The 24,040-nt window shown below is 33.7% G+C and overlaps 1 protein-coding gene across 1 annotated transcript; it reads right to left on the bottom strand.

Moving 5' to 3' along the window:
• Nucleotides 1-3,296: 3,296 nt before the first annotated feature.
• LOC127076087 (ethylene-responsive transcription factor ERF023) lies at nucleotides 3,297-4,208 on the bottom strand. The gene has a single exon (XM_051017642.1). It carries the CDS (start codon nucleotides 4,030-4,032, stop codon nucleotides 3,502-3,504), a length of 531 nt encoding a protein of 176 aa, XP_050873599.1. The 5' UTR covers nucleotides 4,033-4,208; the 3' UTR covers nucleotides 3,297-3,501.
• Nucleotides 4,209-24,040: the final 19,832 nt, after the last annotated feature.

Below are 24,040 nucleotides of genomic sequence, written 5' to 3'. Positions count from 1 at the left end.
TACAGGGTCTCATTATCCTGGGCCTCCAGCTCTGGTCGGTAAATACTTGATATTCTAATTGCTTTGGAGTGAAAGTTGTTGCTTTAAATATGTCACCAACAGGGTATCTCATAAGGATTTTTATCGATGATGGAAATCTTCATGATCATTGGTCAGTCCTTATCTAGGATTTGTAAAGCTTCCTCATCCCTCAACATTTTCACGCACCTGGATTTCCAATTTCGGTGCTGAAATAACATGCTAGGAGGAAAAAGGTGTTTTAGTTGATGAATCGCCACCAAATACACGAGGGTTGTCAATCTTGGTGATGATAATTAAGTACGATATAATAAATAGAGATATCGAATACTCTACATTGCGAATGTGTATGATATGATTTGTGGCGATCCTTACTTCAATTGTCGATAATTATGTGTTTGGAAATTGGTTTACTCTATCGCGATATAGTAATTCTTGTGACATACGGTCTAAGCTCATCGCTCGGAAGTTCTCTATCTCTTGGAGAGGATGCATCTACCATATATCTAAACTAGGAGTTTCTATGGCGAAATCATACCGATGATGAATAATTTACGAGATGCACAATTAGGAATTGATCAAGAGCATATGATAGAATATATAAAGTAATTACCCCCGTTCTCTGGAAATTCTAACACATATATTGATTTGGATCCAGGTCACTTATTTATTTCACCTTGTGAAGTTTTCATGGGAATTAGAGACCCAAAAATTTGACGAATCTAAGTTGAAATGATGCTTGATCGGATCTAACACTACAAATCCTCGTGTTCAATTTTGAATGTTGTTGATTTGGTGACACAAGAAGGTTACCGACTAATGAATTGGGGAATCGATGTGAAATTGTGTAAAATGCTAGAATCAAAAGTTGATTCCCATAAATGGCGTCATTATTCCATACTAGAACCATAAATAGTTGAAGTAGGAGGTGAACCATAAATCATGAACCAATGATGTTGATCTCCGATACAGTGACATAGGGGTGGTTCTGCAAGGTTAGCACTTCAACACTAAAGTCAGGTCAAGATTCAAGATGACTGTAATGAAAAGTGGAAATCAGAAAATTCTACCTTACTTTCCGTGTGAAATGACTTTATACCTTGGGTCATTGGAGTGAATTTGAGTTGAAGTGGACCTCATCTATTTGGACCTTAGGTCGGTCCAGAATAATTAGTATAAACAATAAATTAGAAAACAATTTGGCAAGATCTAAGCATAGACTAAAACATGCAATTCTTTTTCAGTATATGAGTATCATTTAAAACCTTGCTTGCATAGTGATTTACATGTAAAATCTCCCCCTTCCTCTAACCCATAACTACACCAACAACATAATCACTAACATGACACATTAGCCCCCAAAGTATGTATCTAATTAGATGCATTGATATGGGTGCAATTGTTAACTTATCTTTTAGTTTCTTAAAAGAAAATAAACAAAAATCGTCAAATTCAAAAGACTTACCATTGCTAAGCATGTTGCTCAATAGTTTGATAATTTGTGAAAAGTCTTTGATGAAACTTTTTGTAGAAACCACCATTATCACCTTTATCTTTTCCAAACTCACATATGACATGTGTCTTTCAAACTTTTTGTTTGAGGGAGCTAAATCGTGCATACGAGTATAAGCGAATAAAAAAAATGATTAAACCGACAATTCAAACAAAACAAAACAAAATCTGATTTTTCAGTTCGGTTCAAAAAAATGAACCAAACCGATGAACATTGAAATGATTTGGTTTGATTCGACCATCAATTTTAGTTTTTAGGAACTACAAAACTGGTAAACCGAACCGATGACTATAATTATCCTTATTCACCTATGTTTGGAATTCTGAAAACCATGATGTTAACACACTGTTGGTAAAAATTAACATTTGCACCTTCTCAAAAATCATGGTGGAATGGGTGTGAAACATGAGGTGGCGGTGGCTCACCTTGCTTCCAAACACATAATTGTGTAAGTTTTTTTTTTTGGTTAATTTTCAACTTTCTTTTTCTTTTTTAATATATTTTGAGAAAAAGGGTGATGCACTGACAGTGTAAATTTATTTTACACTGTCAACCAATGACGACCATGCATCCCGCCAAGTCAGATTGAAAATTTTAAAATACCTGTATGACATGGCAAAATGATACTCCTTCCATTCCTTTATAAATGTCACTTTTTAGAGAAAAAAATATTTCTTTTTAAGTGTCATTTCAAAGTTCAATGTAGAGTTAATTGTAGTATTGTCAAAATTATCTCTAATCATTTATTATATATAGAGAAAAAGATTAAATAAATTACTAAAAAGTTAAGGGTATTGTAGGAAAAAATATAATCATTGTTTAAAAAGTAACAACAATTATTAGTTATCTTGGTATGTGTAAAAAATCAAAAAATGACACTTAAAAAGGAACGGAGGACATATATTCTTATTGGATGACAATGTAAAATAATTTTATATTGTCATTGCATCACCATTAATTTATCTATATGAAAACCTTGTTATTGTTATATTTTATTTATTACTACTTTATATATTAATTACAACTTATAAATTGTTTGAAAACTAAAACACAAAATAGACGTAAAATATTATATAAAATATATTATTTAAAAAAACATAAAATATATTTAAAAACATGATACATAAATTAATATAATATTTGAAAAATCTTGGTGTTCAAATATATATACACCAATAACTATAATGGGAAGGAATATCCATTATTGAAAAAAGATAGGGAAATATTTGAGCAAATAATTAATTTGTTGTAGTAAGTAGTACACCAATAACTTGGACGTGAAGAGATTTTCTTTGAAATGATTATAAATAAGCAAAAGTTAGATGGATAAACACACCAATTACCTCTCTAATGAAATGGTTAACTTTCCAATCTAGAAAAAGAGTCTTAATCTGAAATAGATTACGTATCATATTCATACATAAAGTTACTTCAACAAATTAAACAAAATCCTCACTCACCTCCAAATTCTAGCTATAGCATCTACGAGCCCTTATTCATTCCGCAATGATAAATGCAATTTTTCTACTACAATAAACGAAAAATAGAGAGAGAATCACCCGGAGCTAAAATAACACATAAAAATAAAAAGACAAAATAATCATAAAATCCTTCACCAAACACAACCTATAAATGTGAATTTTTGACCGAATTAAAAACAAATTAAATAACAAATTAAATAGAGGGAGTATTTCTTTGCAAATTTCTTTTTTCCCGATATCTTCAAAAGAATAAGCTAATTTTCTGATATTTCAAAGAAGGAAGATATTAAGTTTTTTTTTTTACTAAGAAAGAAAATATTAATTATAACTACAATTACAATTATTATTATTATCAGAAAAACACAAATAGTCATAATTGTTCAATTATGATTATGATTAAGTATAAAAATAAAGATAGCTTAATTACTCATTACTCATTAATCATTATATAATTAATACACACTAGAGACACGCCGTGAAAGATTACTGCTATGGAAGTTCAATCTCCGGCACCGCCGCAACGTTAACAGAGTAAGTCCACCACGTTCCGTTCACAAGCTCCGGCAACTCAATCTCCCCCCAAAAATCATCACCACCACCACCGGAATCAATGCTACCATTCTCCGCTTTTGTAACCATCATGCGAGCTGCTTTAGCCGCCGCTGCCTGAATATCCCTAGCCGTACACGAAGACGGCGGAGGAAGCAACGGAAGAAGACGATGCACTTCATCTGGAAAATTAAGCTGCGCATTACGCCCTTTCAAACAGTACGCAGCCACGTCGTAAGCCTTCGCAGCCATCTCCGGCGCCGGAAAAGACCCTAACCATATCCGCGACTTCTTCCGCGGCTCTCGAATCTCCGATACCCATTTTCCCCACCGCCGTTTCCGGACTCCGTGGTAAACCGGATGACGTGTTCCGCCACGGACGTTTCCGGAATTCGCGGCTGAATTCTCGGGTGTAACGGTTTTTACTGCCACGTCATCTTTTTGTGTGAAGTTCAAATGGTGGTTCTCCATTCAGTTTTTTTTGTGTTTGCGTTTTTAACTTGGATGGTTGTTATAACGAAGTTCAGAATTGTGAGTGGTGTGGAATGACTGAAATGTCCCTGTTTTAAAAAGAGTAAGAAAAAAAGAAGAACAAAAGTTACTGAATCTATTTTCATACGTAAGAAAGGACCAGCATGAAATTAAAGATGGCAATGGCGTGTTTCAGTGCTTTATAGTTATAAGGAGCTGCAACAGTACAAATGATGCTATATTTGGTTTTTAATTCATCATGCTTGACTATAGTTTGGTCCACGTATGATATTAATCTCTCTTCATGTATTAAGTTAGGCTTAATTCATTTTTTTTCTTAATATTAATTTATTAATTCATTTTGTCATTTAATATATAGAAGTTCCTTAACACTGTTAGACAAATTAGTCATTTTTATTAATTTATTTTTAAAAAAACGTTAAATTTAACTACGTAATAATATTGATATAATTTTATTTTCTTATCTTATTTTTTAAAATTTATTATTTAATTTATTAAGAATATTTTAAACTAAATCTTCTCAACCGTTTCCAACATAAATCACATCTCAAAACGCACTAATACTTGTTGTTTCACTATGCTGTAGTTCACACATGCATTCACAAATTGAATTCAATGCCTGTTTTTTTTAGATTATATAGATTGATGTTAACTGTTAATAATTTTTACTTTTTATTCATATATCAAAAGATAAATAATTCTACTAGTAGTCACTTGAATTTTCAAAAAGGGTTTAATGTGAATGTAATGACTTTGAATATGAATGAGAAGGATGGTCTTCTTGGTAATTGGTATATTTCAATTGTTCATCAAATTTTAATCTATGATGCTGTTGAGGTTTTTCTATGATTTTTTATCTATCTTTTATAAGGATTTTTCTTCTGTTGGGGGTTTCAATATATGAGAGTGATTTTTTTTATAATCAAGTTTCAATCTATGTCTCTTGTGCTTTTTTTGTGTGTTGAAATTGTTGTTAATGGATGAGTTGAAAAAGATAAAGCATAAGATCAGTGATGAGTTTGATAAAGCATGCTTTTATTACACATATGTTAAGTCAGTAATGTGTTGGATTGGTTGAAAATATACATGTTGATACTTTTTATGATGGAGAATGATTGTCGATGAACACAATGAAAGCTTATGTATTATTTTCAATTAAGGTGGAGATTATTGGGGTTGGTTGAAAATATACATAGTGAAAAAGTCTCACATCACTTAGTTTTATGAGTGAAGAGAGATTTAAAGACTATATATAGGATACAAATTCTTTAAAATCTCACATCGCTTAGTTTTGTGAAGGAATAGGGAGTCAAAGACTATATATATGATTCAAGTTTTTCATTTTAATATGCATCAGTTAAAAGCACTTTAAGTTTGTATTTGACTTTTTTTATTCTCTTATACTCTTATATTAAAGTATTGTGAAATATAGTTAAATATTTATTTTTGAGGGTGTGAGTGTACTAGGGTCTGGGTTAGTTAAAGGTATATTATTTGTAATAATTTTTACATAGTATTATTATCTGATTGTCTATTGACAACTATTTTTTTCTTTTCCAACAACTGGTATCAGAGCTTTTGGTTTGATCCGATGATGATTGTTCTTAGTATGCTCTGTGGTTGCAGTTTTGTCTGATCTTCCACATCAAAAAAGAATGGTAGTGTTGTGAAAGAGTTGTTGAGTTGTCGTAAAAAAACTATGTTGTGCAGTTTGGGCTAGAGAAAATTGATGGAAGAATTTTTTTCGACTTGTGAATAGTTCAAATCAAAGATGTGTTGATACAATCAAGATTACAAAGGTACAAGATTATGACGGTGGTTGAAGAGCTTCCTGCCAATAAGGAAGATGCACCATAATATTTCAACCTGATTTTTGACACGCGAAAATTCTTGAAGTGGTTTAACTTCAAGTTAAGTATATTTTTCTTTAGGTAGAATACTATATTTTTTTAAATTATGATTGTCGGTGAAGACAATGTGAAATTGTTGGAGTGATTTAACTTCTAGTGAAATATATTTTTCATGAGAGAGTATGATAATTTTTTAAAGTTATGATTATCGGTGAAGATAATATGAAATTCTTAGAGTGATTTAATTTCCAGTAAAATTTATTCTTCATGATAAAGTATATGATTGTCTGTGATGACAATGTGAAATTCTTGAAATAGTTTATCTTCAAGTGGAATATATTCTTCATGAGAGAGTATGATAGTTTTTAAAATTATGATTGTCAGTGAGAACAATGTGAAAATTCTTGGAGTGATGTAGCATCAAGTGACTATACTCTTTTATAGTGGAGTATGATTGTCGATGAAGACAGTGAAAATTTATGTATTATTTTCAATCAAGGTGGAGATTGTTAGGGTTGGTTGAAAATATATATGTTGATACTCTTTATAGTGGAGAATGATTGACGATAAAGACAATGAAAGCTTATGTATTATTTTCAATCAAGGTGGAGATTATTAGGGTTGGTTGAAAATATATATGTTGAAGAAGTCTCACATCGCTTAGTTTTTTTGAATAAAGACAGAATCCAAGGTTATATATAGAATACAAATTCTTTGAAGTCTCACATCTCTTACTTTTGTGAAGGAATGAGGAGTTCAAGACTATATATAAGATTCAAGTTCTTTATTCCAAGATGCAACAGTAAAAAATACTGTAAACTTGTATTTAACTTTCTTTGTTCTCTTATACTATTGTATTAGAGTGTTCTGAGATGTAGTTAAATATTTATTTTGGAGGGTGTGAGTGTACTAAGAACATGAGTTAGTTGAAGATATATTATGTATTGTAACAATTTTCACAAAGTATTACTCTTTGGTTGTCTATTGACAACGTTCGATAGTTTGTTTGTTTTTTTCTAATATAATGTACCCTGAGACTTGTGTAAAGCCACATCGGAATAACTTAATGATTTTTACTAAAAGTTTGACAAAAATAATAAAATCGACTAACAAAAATGCTTTAAGGGATTAGTATAATATTTTTTAATTAAGGAAATAAAACGAATATTAAATTAAATTAATAGATTTGGTGCCATTAAGCTATTAGTATAACTTAAATTACCAATTATTGTGGAGTTTACAAATTAATGTTTTAAATTTGATTGGAAAAATGTTCGTGTTAGATATGTTTCAATATAATTAACGCGTAAAATGAAATAACAGAATAAAACATTAAATAATTTGAGTGTAATTTTAACCTCTCGGTCAACTATTTTGAAATTATTTAATTGTGTTATATTTCTGGTAATTTTTGTTTAAGAAAATGAGTGATGCAATCGGTCTATGTTAAAATATTGTGGTATGCTATTAGATAATATATAATGGTTCGCGTGAACTAATTATTTATATATCAATAATTAAATTATAAAACAAATCATTCCTAAAGTTAAGATTGAAATTTCTTTATAAAATTAATTAAATTATTATTATTAATAACACATCGTTGAATTGTATATTGTTGAACTTTTGTTACGAAATTTGAAGGAGTGACACAATGAAACATTCTTTTTTGTGTGTGTGAAAAATGACACAATGAAAGATTTTAAAATGTTGTAAGTGAAGTTTAAAATAGTGTTAAATTGTTTTAGTTACCGAAAAGATTATTTGGATGATTCGCACCACTCTTTTTAAATTGGATTTAATTAGTATAAAAATATTTTATATTATTAATTAATTATAACTAATTTGTTAAAGAATTTTGACTTTTATTATAATCACATGTAAAAAATAATATATACGGATGATTGTGATGTATTGACAGATTAAATTTTTTTTACATTAACCGTGCATAACAATTAATTTAGCAACAAAATCTCAAATTATATATAAGTTTCCAAGATAAATAATTAACCTATAGTAATATATAGTGATAGATAGTATCTATTAATTATTAGTTAGATATTTAATTAGGATTTTAATATATTAGTTATTATTTTAATATTTTAGAAGTTTTTTTAGTCTTTAAGATTATGACAGACTATGATATATTTAGATATTGAAGTGTAATGTGTTATTTGAGAATCATTAAACAAATAAAAATGAAATTTATTTTTATTAGCTTAGTTTTATCTCTCTTAATTTTATTTGTCTTCTTCATAGTTTAGAATTTTAGTGTTTTTATTAATTTTGTTAGGATTCTTGTTTTAGCATCCTATCAATTGATGTTTTCATTCTTGAACTTCAATTCTTCTATTTCAATATCCATATTATCATTCTTTCATACCATATGTTAATGATCCATCACCATTTTATCATTCATCCATTTCTCCTTATTATTCCATTCTTACAATCATACCACTTATATCATCCATTTCTCCTTATTATTCCATTCTTACAATCATACCACTTATATCATCTAACTCATATCCATCTCATTCAATAGCTCATCATCCATATGTTTACCCAAACAATAACACTTAACCTTTCCTCCACATCAACCATCATCCTCAAACTTTACTATTTCACTCGCACCTCAAAGCTCCTATTCACAACCTAAAACATTTCACCACCAACTAGAAACTCTTCAAAAATATTTGAAGGAAACTTATGAAATCTCAAAAAAAATCCACGGAAGAATTGAAAGAAAAAATTCAAACTCTTTGTCTTTATCTCAAAACAATATCTCAAGAGTTTTCGGATTCACGACAACAACATAGAGAAAAGTATAAAAAAATATTGTCGAAACAGAACCAAAAAAGTCATCAGAAAAAGAAGGAATCAAAGAGTTTTCTGTTTCACAAAAATCGTTTTCGGCAACATTTTTGACAAAATTTCCGACGTCATTTTCAACAACTTTTTTGGTGATATCTCCAACATCGCTTCCGGCAACAACTCCGACGAAATCTCCATCAACGCTTCCGACGAAACTTCCAGTCACATTTTTGGAAACGCCTCTGACTTCTTTTTCGGCATTGTCTCTGTGATTATTTCCTCCGACAAAACAAAAGTCACCAGAGAAAGTATCGGATTTAAATCGGCCTCCAGCAAAACCACCCGATTTTCATTTTTATAAGTTTAATATTTTCTATTTTATTTTTATTTTTGCTTGAAGATTTAAAAAGAAGAAAAAGGAAGAAGAAGAAAGATGCAGACAGAAGATTTTGAAGAATGAGAGAGCAAGAAAGAGAAGGAAGATAGAGAAAGAAAAAAAAAACGTTCTCAAAATTATGTTGAAGGTAACATATGGTTTCCAACAAGTCTCTCTCTTCCAATCTCAGCTGTCACACCCCGATTTTGGCCCTGAATCCCGATTCAATACATTCATCGTAGTTGTCACATTTCTGCATAGCACACCATGCATTCCATACCGCATAGTGCCTAGAATATCAGTCGAAATAATTTTTTCAGATCTACAGACAAACTGGTTGAATTAATCGACGGATGTGCGTCAAATCAGTGGAGGAAAAATTTTAAAATCAAGCTTCCAGACATCAGCTTTATTAATCTATGTTTCGCGTAGTTTAATCTGGTATGCTCGATTTATTTTTCAGCTAATTTTTTGGCCACTTTTTGATCAGCTCGAGCCTGTTTAACCGATCAAAGTTTATTTCAAAATTAAAAGAATCGATGTATTTTTTCAATAAGTTTATTTCACACTGATCATTTTGGTGCATTCATTTTAATTTTTCGAGCACTTTTGCGTCTAACCTTTATTTATTTTGAGACATTTTATTTTTATCTCTTTGTCAAAATGTTTGATTTAATTAATTATAATTTTTTTACGTTTTCATTTCTGTTTAATTTTAATTATTTATAATGGTTTTCTTTTATTTACTTTAGTTTGATTCTAACTATTTTTGTCTCTAAAATAAGCACCGAGGACTTTGTTGTTATTTATTTAGAAATTAAAAGCCCTAATTTATTGATATAAAGGCATTGTTGAGAGAATTGAGACAGAGAACCTAGACCAACAACCAAAATGACGCCTCCCCCATATGAGATTTGTTTGAAATAATATCTCTCAATGAAACAGAGTCATAACAATTGAAAAAAGAAAGAGAAAAAAACACAGGTGAATAAACTTTCTTTTCATTTTGAAGGTTACATCCATTTTGGTCTTACAGTAACCAAATCCCTACACCATCCCATTTTCTTATTCTTCTTTCTTTATTCTTACACCACCTAATGGGAATTTCTAAACACCACATGAAAACCATTTTTGGACAACTTCCATACACCTTCATGCAACCACTAAAATCCTTCATGTTATCCTTTATATTAGATTCAAAACACTCATACAAACACTTTTGTTTTCAAGAACAATTACATAGGTCTTTTCCTCACTCATCTCTACCACTCTCCACACAAACACTCACCACATACTAACCTTAATAACCTCACACATTACCAAAGAAACTCACAAATCACCATCCTCACGACATCTCTCAAACTGAACAACTTTCATGCCACTCACCTCGCACTACGGGCCACTGTTACTATAGTTCTTACCCTTTTCATCATTTACTTTCACTTCCATTTTGTTTGATATTTTGAATGAGATATGAACAAGAGGAAGTGTGGGGATAGATTTGAGTTATTTTTACACTTTTCTTTCCACAAGTCAGTTTTGTGGAGAAAGATTGGTTAGAGAGGAAAGTTTCATGTTGTTAAATGTGAGAGAGAAATGGTCAATGGAGGAAGCTTTGTTTTCCTTTATTTTATTTTATTCTCTAAAAAATGGCATAGAAAGAGTGATGGGTGTGAAACCATGGAGAGAGAAGGGATCATAAGAGGTTGTCTTTTTTTTATATAAAAAAAAACAATAACCCTGCCACATGTCACAACATGATTAGTGGCTTGGGATATCTTGAAAATTTAAAATCCTCTCTTTCCTGTTCAAAATTCCAGCCGCCCCTTCTCCTTATTTTATTTTATGTATTTTTTTTCTTGTTTTAATTACTTGTATAGTTTTGGGCTTTCAAGCCCATTTTTTTTAACACATCCTCTTAACTCACTTTAACCCATTTTATTCATTTTATTTTCTTTATCTTGATTTTATTAAATGATTACAATTAGTATTTTATTTGTTTAATTGATTATTTTGACTTGATTAATAGATTTTAATTAATAATTAGAATATTCTATTAGTTTTCCATTGGTTCTAAGTGCATCACGAATTCGAAGTTAAAATCCCATTTAACTTACGAGAACCGTTTGGATGCATAATTTTTTTTGCTTGACTTCTTAGAGTGATTATTACATGAATCCACTCTAAGTTAACTTAGGGCTAAACTCAATTGCTTTTAATTTTGACTTACTTTCGGACCCATGGCTTACTCTTGGGCCTTCTTACAATGAGTTTGGTTTATTTCGGTCTCGTGGCTTACTCTTGGGCCTTCTTACAACGAGCTCTTAAGCAACATCAACTTAACTTTCAATAATTTCAAACCTTTGTACTTTAATTATTTTAATCTGAAGAAAAAGATTACCTAGATGAAATATCCAGTCGTAATCCCGAATATTAGGCCCAAGTTGTAAGAGCTTGCAAGCCATAAGTATTCGTCTTCTCTTCAAAACGCTCCGATATTCAAATCATTTTCATAAGTGAATCTGAAGAAAAAGATTACCCTGGATGGAAGATCCAGTCGTAATCCCGAATATTAGTCCCAAGTTGTAAGAGCTTACATGCCATATGTATTCGTCTTCTCTTTAAAATATTTGTAAATATTCAAACATATTTTTCTCAATTAAATCTGAAGAAAAAGATTACCCTGGATGGAATATCCAGTCGTAATCACGAATATTAGGCCCAAGTTGTAAGAGCTTGTAAGCCACATGTATTCGTCTTCTCTTTAAAATATTTGTAAATATTCAAACGTATTTTCTCAATAAAATTGAAAGAAAAAGATTACCTGGATTAAAGGTCCAGACGTAGTCCCGAGTATTAGACCCAAGTTGTAAGAGCTTGCAAGTCATAAATACTCGTCTTTCAAACCCAAAAATACTTTCAACCAATCAAAACCTTTTTTTCTGTCGTGCGATTAATCAGAAAAACCTTTTCATAAACGAAAGACATCCTATCTTAAGATGATGCAAAGCAATGCTTCATCCATAATTGTTGAGTTGAGATAAGTGACATTTTTCCGAATGTTGATTTGTAAATCCATTCGATGTGTTGTATACATCAACTCCTCATCTGTTTTGGGTAAAACAATGTTTCTCGTTGATTAATACAAGATAACTTTTGCTAAAATCGACCAACAAACAAACATTTCTACCCAGAACTACGTAAGCCTTGATTCTCTATTGCACCCGAAGATACGTAGGAGCAGGATTTGTAAATCTTATCAGACCCATTAATAAAAAAATTAGGTTTAGTCCCCTTCGTTGAAAAATCCAAAAAAATTCTTCTCTCTTCTATTCTTGCTTTCCCACCTAATAACTCGAGAAGCCTAACATTTCTAAGCTAACACTAACGCGTACAATTAACCTAATGGTTCCCGTTGAGTACAACGGACGTGAAGGGTGCTAATACCTTCCCCTTGCGTAATCGACTCCCGAACCCTGATTTGGTTGCGACGACCATAATCATTGTCGTTCTTTCTTGGGTTTTATCGATATTTCCCTTTTCCTTTTTAGGAATAAAAAAAGTTCGGTGGCGACTCTGTTCAGTCCATCATGCGAGCGTGCGACTGCGCTTTGCTAAGTCGTGTTCTCATTTTTTGAGGTGCGACAGATAGCGACTCTGCTGGGGAAATGATGAGTTCCCTAAGTGAGTCAAGTCTAGTTAGGGCGTTTGTGTGCCTTTGTTTGTGTACTAGTGTGCCTTTTCTTTATTGCTTTTGCTATCTTTATTATTATATTGATATAATCAGTTGTATTGGTTCCATTATGCTTTGGTACTTGGATACTCTGATTGCAAACCTTGTGGGAAAGACTTTTTACCCGAGTTTCGAGTAAAAACATAAGATAGGACGAGGTTGATTAGTGCAAGTCTGTGAGATGAATTTCTCGTTGGGTCAGTACGAGAACCTTACTTAGAGTAGATCCTTGGGAGGATGTTGTCGCCCGACAAGTAAGTTGTTGTATGCTTCAATGTTTTCATTAGGATCCATGACTTTGAGGACCATTTGTATGACCTTAATACTTTGGCCAATTAGGAAATATGGTTGCGTAGTGTGGGTCCGCGAGACGAATTTGTCGTTGGATTGATGCCAAAACCTCACTTGGAGTAGATTCTTTGGATGGAGTTGATACCCGACAAGTAAGTTGCCACAGGAAGTAAACAGTCTAATGAATCCATGACTCTAGGAACCTTTGTAACCCTAGATCGTACCCGGTGAGAACCTATTCTTGGAAAGTAATCAGATTCATCAGTACCTCAGACTTTTGAACCCGTGTATTGAGGAAAAAACAAATATGCATGGCTTGTATTGCATTCATTCATATTCCATTGCATCTGTATCTCTTCATAATGCATGTCATTTTCCAGACAAAATACAAAAAAACTCATCCATCCTTTGTCCATGATTAGCAAAGTGATTCCTGACATGCGTTTAGAACAAAGAACCATGTCTCAAGAGATGATGGACGAGCTAAGGAAAACTCAAGAAGCATTAAAGGAGGAACTCAATCTTTTGAAGAGCCAAATGGGATGGGTCGTGGAAACCCTGCAAGCCTTATTGAGAAAAGAGGATCATCCAATATCCATTGCTGCAATGGAGGGAGCTACTGCTCCACACCCATCAGGTGTTACCCCAAGTCAGGGGCAATTCTATGTGGCAACTCCTCATCTACCGGCATATGGCCCTCCCTCAGGATGTCATCATCAACATCCTTTGGCTATTCCTCCTCAAAATCATCGAAGTCAGGTTCGGAACAAAAATCAGAATTAGAACAAGGGGAACAAAAATCACAACAGCCCGATTCCAGTGCCATATAGTAAGGTCTACCCGCAACTGATCCAGAATTCTTTCGTGACCCCTCGAGCTCTCACACCTTCGTCATCATACCTGCCATGGTACAATCCAAATGAAACATGTGAATTCCATAAAGGAGCATTGGGACATGACCTGGATTCTTACTTAGAGCTGAAAGCCTTGGTATGAGAACTGATTAACAAAAAGAGCTTAGTCTTTGAAGAAGATCACCCGAAGGTCAAGTCTGAATACCATACTGGAACAATGGGGATCTCCCTCGAGGAATGCCAAAGTTTTAAGTTCAAGCTGCAAATATTGATTGACATAAGGTCACAAACACTCAAGGTGGAAAGCTCAGGTACATACATCTTGATTTCTGGACCAAGTAGTGAGAAAGGCAAAGGACCTCAGAAGCCCCTCAAGGTTTTGTACCACGAGGAAGAAGTCAGGGAGGTGGCTAACGATATATCATCGTTTCCCGATAAGAGAATTGAGATATCACCTTGGATTTCTAATGTCACGACCCATGCCAACGAAAGCAAAGTAGAAGTGAGTAATGGATCCAAGAGGACGGCGTCCAATGATGAGATTGAAGATAAAGAATTTGAAGATCGTCGTGCCAATGTCAAAAAGCTTGTTGATCCCAACATTCATGTGGCTGAAAATGAGCAGTTAGCAATGCCCAAAGTGCCATACCAGCAACCACTACCTTTTGGTCTTCATTGCCAACAATCCTGGTTTGCTCCTCATCCACATCAACAAGCCCAAGGCCCGAGATATCAAAATCAACGTCAAAATCAGTCTAGGCCTCAAAATAACTTGGAAAGAAGAAATGTTCCTCGTCATCCAATCCTCATGACATATAGCCAACTTCTACAACCTCTAACTCAAAACTCATTGGTGGTTCCCAAGTCTCTCAAGCCGGTTTCACAACCTTACCCACCCGGGTATGACCCAAATGTGAAATGTGGATATCATGCCGGATCAGAATGGCATTCAACTGAAGACTGCAATGCTTTCAAAGCCAAAGTACAACAGCTGATTGATAATAGGTACATATCCTTTCAAGAAGGAAGCTTGGTAGTGAACATTAACATATCTCCCATATAAGTGTGAAGATCACAAGGGGTGTCCCCCAAAGTTAATGGATCAAGTTTGAAGAAGTCATATCCCTAAAGCTGACAATCATTTGTTTGTTTCAGCATTTCTTTTGTAATTTCCTTGCATGTTGATTGCTAGTTGCTTTTAAGCATTGTTGTTTTCTTTGAATTGGTAAGATTAATGAAATGTTTATGCATCTTTTGAATTAATCCATTCGTATTTACTCGTTTTTCATTTATGTTAAAAACAAAAAAATACTTCTCTCATTCACTTCTGATTATCAAACCATCGTGTTAACAAAGATTGGAAGGAGGATGATGAAAACGAAACACCTGAAATTATTGTGGTATACTTTTGAAGAAAACCTTGTCGATGATGTAAGGCATTGTTTCAAATCCCCAAACACCGAAGAGATAAGGAGTTAATCCTTAGTCAACCACTTTGAGCCTAGAAGTTGGTGTTTCTTTCAGATTTAAAAACCCTCAATCTTAACCAGGGCCAGGGTAGTTATGTTCAGATAGTTTGAATGTGCATTAACAAGATTCGTCCATCTCTACACATCCTCCAAAGAAGTTCAACCACTTGTTATTCTTCGCACACATCTTGAAGTTTCATAGAAACTGAGAAAATAAAAAAGTTGTAGGGGTTCTTCCTCATCCACCAATAACATGGCAGTCACAATTTTTTGAAAAAGAAAGAAGAAAAAGCCCGCTAAGTCAAACACCTCAAAAAACGACTTAGGCAAAAATCGGGGAATCCCGATGGACCGAAAACTTCAAAGAAGCGGTCCAGGCAAAATTAGGGATAAAGAAAAACAAAAAAAAAGGTCCTCAAATCCTCAACAAAATAAAGCAGAAATAAGGTGACTGCCATTTCAAGAGAATTCGTCTTGAATTACCATCACACCTTTGAACCCTCTTGGAAGCTGAATGTGTGTGTCAATTAACTAAATGTAGGAATTGGAGATCATCAAGAAGAAGGGGTGGGTTAAAATTAAATTTGAGCCTTATATCCTTTTGTTTAAAAAATCGTGAACCAGACCATATTACAACCCTTAAAAGACCTAATTGAGGCAAGGCTTTTTATGAAAGCATACTACAATAAGGTTGTGTTAACCTGACTCCAAACAATTTTTGTTAATCATTTGATTGCACCAACTTGCACACTGTGAATGACTAAATAATTATTGTGTTCTTATTAGTGACTCGTTCACTGTATTTCACCTGTTCATATCCATAAATTTTGATTTCAAATTTTTGCATAAGCACTGCATTAAAAATTACCGTTTTTGAATGAACAATCTTATTTACAAGTCAACATTTAGCATCAAAGAAATTCCAACAATATACAATTGAAGAACTTGATAAAGTGAAAGAAGCCCAGTTAGGGGAAAATCACTTTGAGTATCAGTCAATTTGAGCTAATCACCCCAATGTTTAGTTAGCCAAGAGTAATTTGCTTCAAGACTCAGACTGGGACAAGCCACCTCAGAAGCTCATTGAGTCCAACAATCCAAGGACATTCAATCAGAAGTCTACCATTCCAAGTTTTGGTTAATCAGGGTCATATCACTGCGATATTCAAAAATTGGGGCAAGTGATCTCAAGATCGTCTCATGTCAAGTTATTTCAAACTCCCTTTCAAGGTGGACATTTTCAAAGACCCAACAGACTGTGGCAAGATGAGCCACATAAGGGCAGAACCTCTTCCCTTCATGCTTTCAAACTGCTCAAACAAAATTTTTCATACGTCAACAACTATTGAGTTTAAGACGAGTGCCCGAGAATTATGCTAGCACGATTCATTAATCCTCCGAAAGGATCCTATTGGCTAAGTTGTGGCTGTCAAGCTCGATAGAATTCTCCTTTGACAATATCTATCACAAAATATTTGGTTGAGTTCTCGGTTTTGAGGAATCATGACCTCCATAAAAAGCCTTTACAAACTCCCAGTCCATTCAAGTGTCAGCATTTTCATATCATAATCATTCATATATCATGCATAAAAACAAATTCAAATCATGCGTATCTGAAAGGTACTTCGCGCTCATTTTGCATTGACCCATGCCTTGTTATTAATCCTATATCCTTTTACCTCTAATTCTAGTTTGTCTTTGGTTCCCTTAAACCATCATCCAGTTTTCGCAGTCATTTTCAAGTCCAACTCAGTTGACACCTACCAATTTTTTTCCATGAGGTTCAATTCCTTTTTGGATTATCCAATGAATTTATGGATTACTCCTTTGTTTATTGATTTCTTTCCATAACTTGTCTGATGTATTTCCAGATGTTTCCCCACCTATCTGATGTATTCTCGAATATGTATGTCTTGTATTCTGATGTATTTCCATAATTTCCTCGATGTATTACCGGATGTGTCTGTATTCTGCTGTATTTCAAAAATATAAATTGTAATTCTGATGCATTTCCAGAATTCATTTTTTTTACTCTTCGATGAATTCCCGGACATGTCATTTTTGTTATGACGCGCTTCTAGACCCCTTATGCCATTCCCTAGCATTATTTCAAGGCTCATTGGTGTCTCCTAAAATTCAGTTGTCACTAGCAATATTCCAAGCCCAGTTGTTACTAGAACCCATTTTAAACCCAATTGTCGTTGGCATCACTGTCACTCTATTTATAAATACAATTTTAATTGGTATCTGAAGTTTGGTTGTCACCAACATCATTTCAAGTCCAGTTGTTGCTGGCAAACTCCATTATAGTCGGTAATTGTTTTACTATTGCCTTCGGCAAAGTCCAATTGTTGTTGGCAAAATCCATTAAAAGCTGGTTGTAATCCACTGCTTACAGTCAAAGTCCAATTGTAGTTGGCAAAATTTGTTAAAAGCTGGTTGTAATCCATTACTTACATTCAAAGTCCAATTGTTGTTGGCAAAGTCTATTAAAAGCTAGTTGTAATCCATTGCTTACAGTCAAAGTCCAATTGTTGTTGGCAAAATCTGTTAAAAGCTGATTGTAATCCATTGCTTACAGTCAAAGTCCAATTCTTGTTGGCAAACTCCGTTAAAAGTTGGTTGTAATCCATTGCTTACGGTCAAAATCCAATTGTTGTTGGCAAACTCCGTTAAAAGCTGGTTGGAATCCATTACTTACGGTCAAAGTCCAATTGTTGTTGGAAAAATTCGTTAATAGCTGGTTGTACTCCATTGCTTACGGTCAAAATCCAATTCTTGTTGGCACGTACATAGAGTTTGATTACCCTGTCTTTCCTGATGGTTCCGTGAAAGTCTTGTATGACTCATCATCTTGAGGAATTCCCAGAAGCTTGGAGGTTTTCGTGTTAGAAAACTCCAATGATGTTGGTTTTGTTTGATTTCTTTGTAAAGAATCATCGTAGCCTTTTGCTTGGATGGTCTACTTATAAGAAGACTCCCGTTTATCTTTGTTTTACATAAATTCCCTATTAGGAATCTCCAAAATCTTTGATTGGATGAATTTCTTGTGAGAAATCTCCAGAATTGTCAGATGTATTCTAAAGTGTCAGGTCATGTATGAACCTGTTGATGAAACTTACTTTGTATGTTTCCCAATATTATCAGGTCATGTATGAACCTGTTGTTGAAGTTTTCTTTGGGTTTTCTAGTGTTGCCAGACCATGTATGAACCTGTTGTTAAAATCTCTGTGAAACCTCCAGAATTGTCAAGTCATGCATGAACCTATGGATATATTTTCTTTGAATTTTCCAGTGTCATCGGGTCATGTATGAACCTGTTGATAAAACTCCCCTTTGATTTTTTCCCATGTGTTGTCAGGTCATATCTGAACATGTGAGTGAAACTTTCTTTAAATATCCTAATGTTGAGGTCATGTATGAACCTATTAATTTTCCTTGATTTTCTAACATTGTTAGGTTATGTTTAAACCTATTGTTGAAACGCTTTGAATTTTCCAATGTTGTCAGGTCATGTATGAGCCTGTTGATGAAACTTGCTTTGTATGTTTTCCGGTATTGTCAGGTCATGTTTCAACTTGTTGATGGAACCTTTTGATATTCCTCGACATTGTCAGGTTATGTTTGATCCTGTTATTAAAACTCTGGTTTTGTCAGGTCACGTATGAACCTGTTGTTAAAATCTCTTTGCATATTCCCTAGTTGTCTTTCCTCCAGCAGGATTGTTATCCCCAATGAGTTTCTACCCTCATTTTTTGTTTTTTGTGGGTCACTTTTACCATATGTCTCCATCATTCCCCACAGATCTTTGTTTCATTATGTATCCATCATAAAGCATCCTGCTAGGGTTTATCTTATGTATGATCATATCCCTAGCAGATCAAAATTAAAAAGAAAGGAGTCATCCATGCGTTCATAGCATTTCATATCATCTGCATTCAAGGACAAAATTAGGGTATTTTTTAGTATTTAACTATCTCCCACCGCGATCATATGAAGATTGACATGCTTCATATTCTCTAGTTGAAGATACTTAAATAGGGGCAACTGTCACACCCCGATTTTGACCCTGAATCCCGATTCAATACATTCATCGTAGTTGTCACATCTCTACATAGCATACCATGCATTCCATACCGCATAGTGCCTAGAATATCAGTCGAAATAATTTTTCCGGATCTACAAGCAAACCGGTTGAATTAATCGACGGATGTGCGTCAAATCAGTGGATGAATTTTTTTAAAATCAAGCTTCCAGACATCAACTTTATTAATCTATGTTTCACGTAGTTTAATCTAGTATGTTCGATTTATTTTTCAGCTAATTTTTCGGCCACTTTTTGATCAGCTCGAGCCTGTTTAACCGATCAAATTTTTTTTCAAAATTAAAAGAATTGCTGTATTTTTTCAATAAGTTTATTTCGCACTGATCATTTTGGTGCATTCATTTTAATTTTCCGAGTACTTTTGCGCCCAACCTTTATTCATTTTGAGACATTTTATTTTTATCTCTTTGCCAAAATGTTTGATGTAATTAATTATATTTTTTTACGTTTTCATTTCTGTTTAATTTTAATTATTTATAATGGTTTTCTTTTATTTACTTTTGTTTGATTCTAACTATTTTTGTCTCTAAAATAAGCACCGAGGACTTTGTTGTTATTTGGTTAGAAATTAAAATCCCTAATTTATTGATATAAAGGCATTGTTGAGAGAATTGAGACAGAGAAGCTAGACCAACAACCAAAATGACGCCTCCCCCATATGAGATTTGTTTGAAATGATATCTCTCAATGAAACAGAGTCATAACAATTGAAAAAAGAAAGAGAAAAAAACACAGGTGAATAGACTTTCTTTTCATTTTGAATGTTACATCCATTTTGGTCTTACAGTAACCAAATCCCTATACCATTCCATTTTCTTATTCTTCTTTCTTTATTCTTACACCACCTAATGGGAATTTCTAAACACCACATGAAAACCATTTTTGGACAACTTCCATACACCTTCATGCAACCACTAAAATCCTTCATGGTATCCTTTATATTAGATTCAAAACACTCATAAAAACACTTTTGTTTTCAAGAACAACTACATAGGTCTTTTCCTCACTCATCTCTACCACTCGCCACACAAACACTCATCATATACTAACCTTAATGACCTCACACATTACCAAAGAAACTCACAAATCACCATCCTCATGACATCTCTCAAACTGAACAACTTTCATGCCATTCACCTCGCACTACGGATCCACTGTTACTATAGTTCTTACCCTTTTCATCATTTACTTTCATTTTCATTTTGTTTGATATTTTGAATGAGATATGAACAAGAGGAAGTGTGGGGATAAATTTGAATTATTTTTACACTTTTCTTTCCACAAGTCAGTTTTGTGGAGAAAGATTGGTTAGAGAGGAGAGTTTTATGTTGTTAAATGTGAGAGAGAAATGGTCAATGGAGGAAGCTTTGTTTTCCTTTATTTTATTTTATTCTCTAAAAAATGGCATAGAAAGAGTGATGGGTGTGAAACCATGGAGAGAGAAGGGATCATAAGAGGTTGTCTTTTTCTTTTATAAAAAAAACAATAACCCTGCCACATGTCACGACATGATTAGTGGCTTGGGATATCTTGAAAATTTTAAAATCCTCTCTTTCCTGTTCAAAATTCCAGCCGCCCCTTCTCCTTATTTTATTTTATGTATTTTTTTTCTTGTTTTAATTACTTGTATAGTTTTGGGCTTTCAAGCCCATTTTTTTAACACCTCCTCTTAACTCACTTTAACCCATTTAATTCATTTTATTTTCTTTATCTTGATTTTATTAAATGATTACAGTTAGTATTTTATTTGTTTAATTGATTATTTTGACTTGATTAATAGATTTAAATTAGTAATTAGAATATTCTATTAGTTTTCCATTGGTTCCAAGTGCATCCCGAATTCAAAGTTAAAATCCCATTTAACTTACGAGAACCGTTTGGATGCATAGATTTTTTTGCTCGGCTTCTTAGAGTGATTATTACATGAATCCACTCTAAGTTAGCTTAGGGCTAAACTCAGTTGCTTTTGATTTCGGCTTACTTTCGGACCCATGGCTTACTCTTGGGCCTTCTTACAATGAGTTTGGTTTATTTCGGTCTCGTGGCTTACTCTTGGGCCTTCTTACAATGAGCTCTTAAGCAACATCAACTTAACTTTCAATAATTTCAAACCTTTGTACTTTAATTATTTTAATCTGAAGAAAAAGACTACATAGATGAAATATCCAGTCGTAATCCCGAATATTAAGCCTAAGTTGTAAGAGCTTGCAAGCCATAAGTATTCGTCTTCTCTTCAAAACGCTCCGATATTTAAATCATTTTCATAAGTGAATCTGAAGAAAAAGATTACCCTGGATGGAATATCTAGTCGTAATCCCGAATATTAGACCCAAGTTGTAAGAGCTTACATGCCATATGTATTCGTATTCTCTTTAAAATATTTGTAAATATTCAAACGTATTTTTCTCAATTAAATCTGAAGAAAAAGATTACCCTGGAGGGAATATCCAGTCGTAATCCTGAATATTAGGCCCAAGTTGTAAGAGCTTGTAAGCCATATGTATTCGTCTTCTCTTTAAAATATTTGTAAATATTCAAACGTCTTTTCTCAATAAAATTGAAAGAAAAAGATTACCTGGATGAAAGGTCCAGACGTAGTCCCAAGTATTTGACCTAAGTTGTAAGAGCTTGCAAGTCATAAATACTCGTCTTTCAAACCCAAAAATACTTTCAACCAATCAAAACCTCTTTTTGCCGCTGTGCGATTGATCAGAAAAACCTTTTCATAAACGAAAGACATCCTATCTTAAGATGATGCAAAGCAATGCTTCATCCACAATTGTTGAGCTGAGATAAGTGACATTTTTCCGAATGTTGATTTGTAAATCCATTCGATGTGTTGTATACGTCCACTCCTCATCTGTTTTGGGTAAAACAATGTTTCTCGTCGATTAATACAAGATAGCTTTTGCTAAAATCGACCAACAAACAAAAATTTTCTACCCAGAACTACGTAAGTGTTGATTCTCTATTACACCCAGAGATACGTAGGAGCAGGATTTGTAAATCTTATCAGGCCCATTAATAAGAAAATTAGGTTTAGTCCCCTTTGTTGAAAAATCCAAAAACATTCTTCTCTCTTCTATTCGTTCTTTCCCACCTAATAACTCGAGAAGCCTAACATTTCTAAGCTAACACTAACACGCACAATTAACCTAATGGTTCCCGTTGAGTACAACGGACGTGAGGGGTGATAATACCTTCCCCTTACATAATCGACTCCCGAACCCTGATTTGGTTGCGACGACCATAATTATTGTCGTTCTTTCTTGGGTTTTATCAATATTTCCCTTTTCCTTTTTAGGAATAAAAAAAGTTCGGCGGCGACTCTGTTCAGTCCATCATGCGAGCGTGCGATTGCGCTTTGCTAAGTCGTGTTCTCATTTTTTGAGGTGCGACATCAGCCTTCCATTTTTTTATCAGTCTCTCTCTTCCAATCGAAAACATGGCGTGTTGCCACCTTTTCTTGCATGTGTGGGGCTCATGAGACAACCTACCCCCACTTACAAATCAAGTCCAATCTTCTACTACTCTCTCCAAAATTCTGCACTTTTTTCTTCTAAAACCACATGTCCACATGACTTCACTCCACTTTTTTCTCTCTCCATCCTTTTTGCATCACACATTCTCCCCACTTGACAGCATGCATTCCCACTTATTAATTCAACTTTATCCACTAAAATTCAAAACCAAAAATAAAATCTCTTTCCCCATTCCAAGTCAATAACAACGCCACAACACACAACCACTCTTATATATATTTGCACCGCGTATTTTGTTACTCTCATTCCTAATGTGAAGAATCCTCAAAATCTGTCTGAATTTAGACCTATTTGCCTTGTTGGTTGCTTATACAATTTGTTAGCAAAACTGCTTGCTTCTAGATTGAGAGTTGTCACCGGGAAGATCATTTTAATTAAGCAATTTGCGTTCATTCCAGGTAGAAATATCTTGGATGGGGTCTTGATGGTTAAAGAAGTTTTAGATTTAGCGAAAAGAGAGAAGAGAAGTTGCTTAATGTTGCGCCGTGAAAAATACCTGAGCATATCACACGCTCGAAGATACAACAAAGTCGTCACCGAACTTTATTTATTCCTGAAGGAAAGGAAAAATATTGATAAAACTAATGGGAAGAGAAACGGGTAAGGAAGTCGGTTATGTAAGGGGGAGGTATTAACACCCCTCACATCTGTTACTAAATGGGAACCATTTTGATTGTTCTTTGCTCGAATGAGTGTTACTATCTAAAAGTTTCTCGCAAAAGAGGAAAAATAGGCTTAATAATTAATGTGCTCGCCAATGATTCGAACCCTCGTGCCTACGTATTCTAATAGTGCAATAAGGAAATCAGAGCTCTGTAGTTCATGGTAGAAAATGAGTGTATGGTGAAAGTATGGTTTGAACCAATGGTGTGTTGTTTGAAACCATAAGGTAGTGTATCTGAATTAAAAAGTGTGACTAATGCAGAAATGTAGGATTTTGCCTAGATCCAAGGATC

This window comes from Lathyrus oleraceus, chromosome 4 (assembly GCF_024323335.1).
Source record: "Lathyrus oleraceus cultivar Zhongwan6 chromosome 4, CAAS_Psat_ZW6_1.0, whole genome shotgun sequence".
NCBI lineage: Eukaryota > Viridiplantae > Streptophyta > Magnoliopsida > Fabales > Fabaceae > Lathyrus > Lathyrus oleraceus.
Note: the sequence above shows the minus strand (reverse complement) of the source record. Positions and strands in the feature narration are given on the sequence as shown.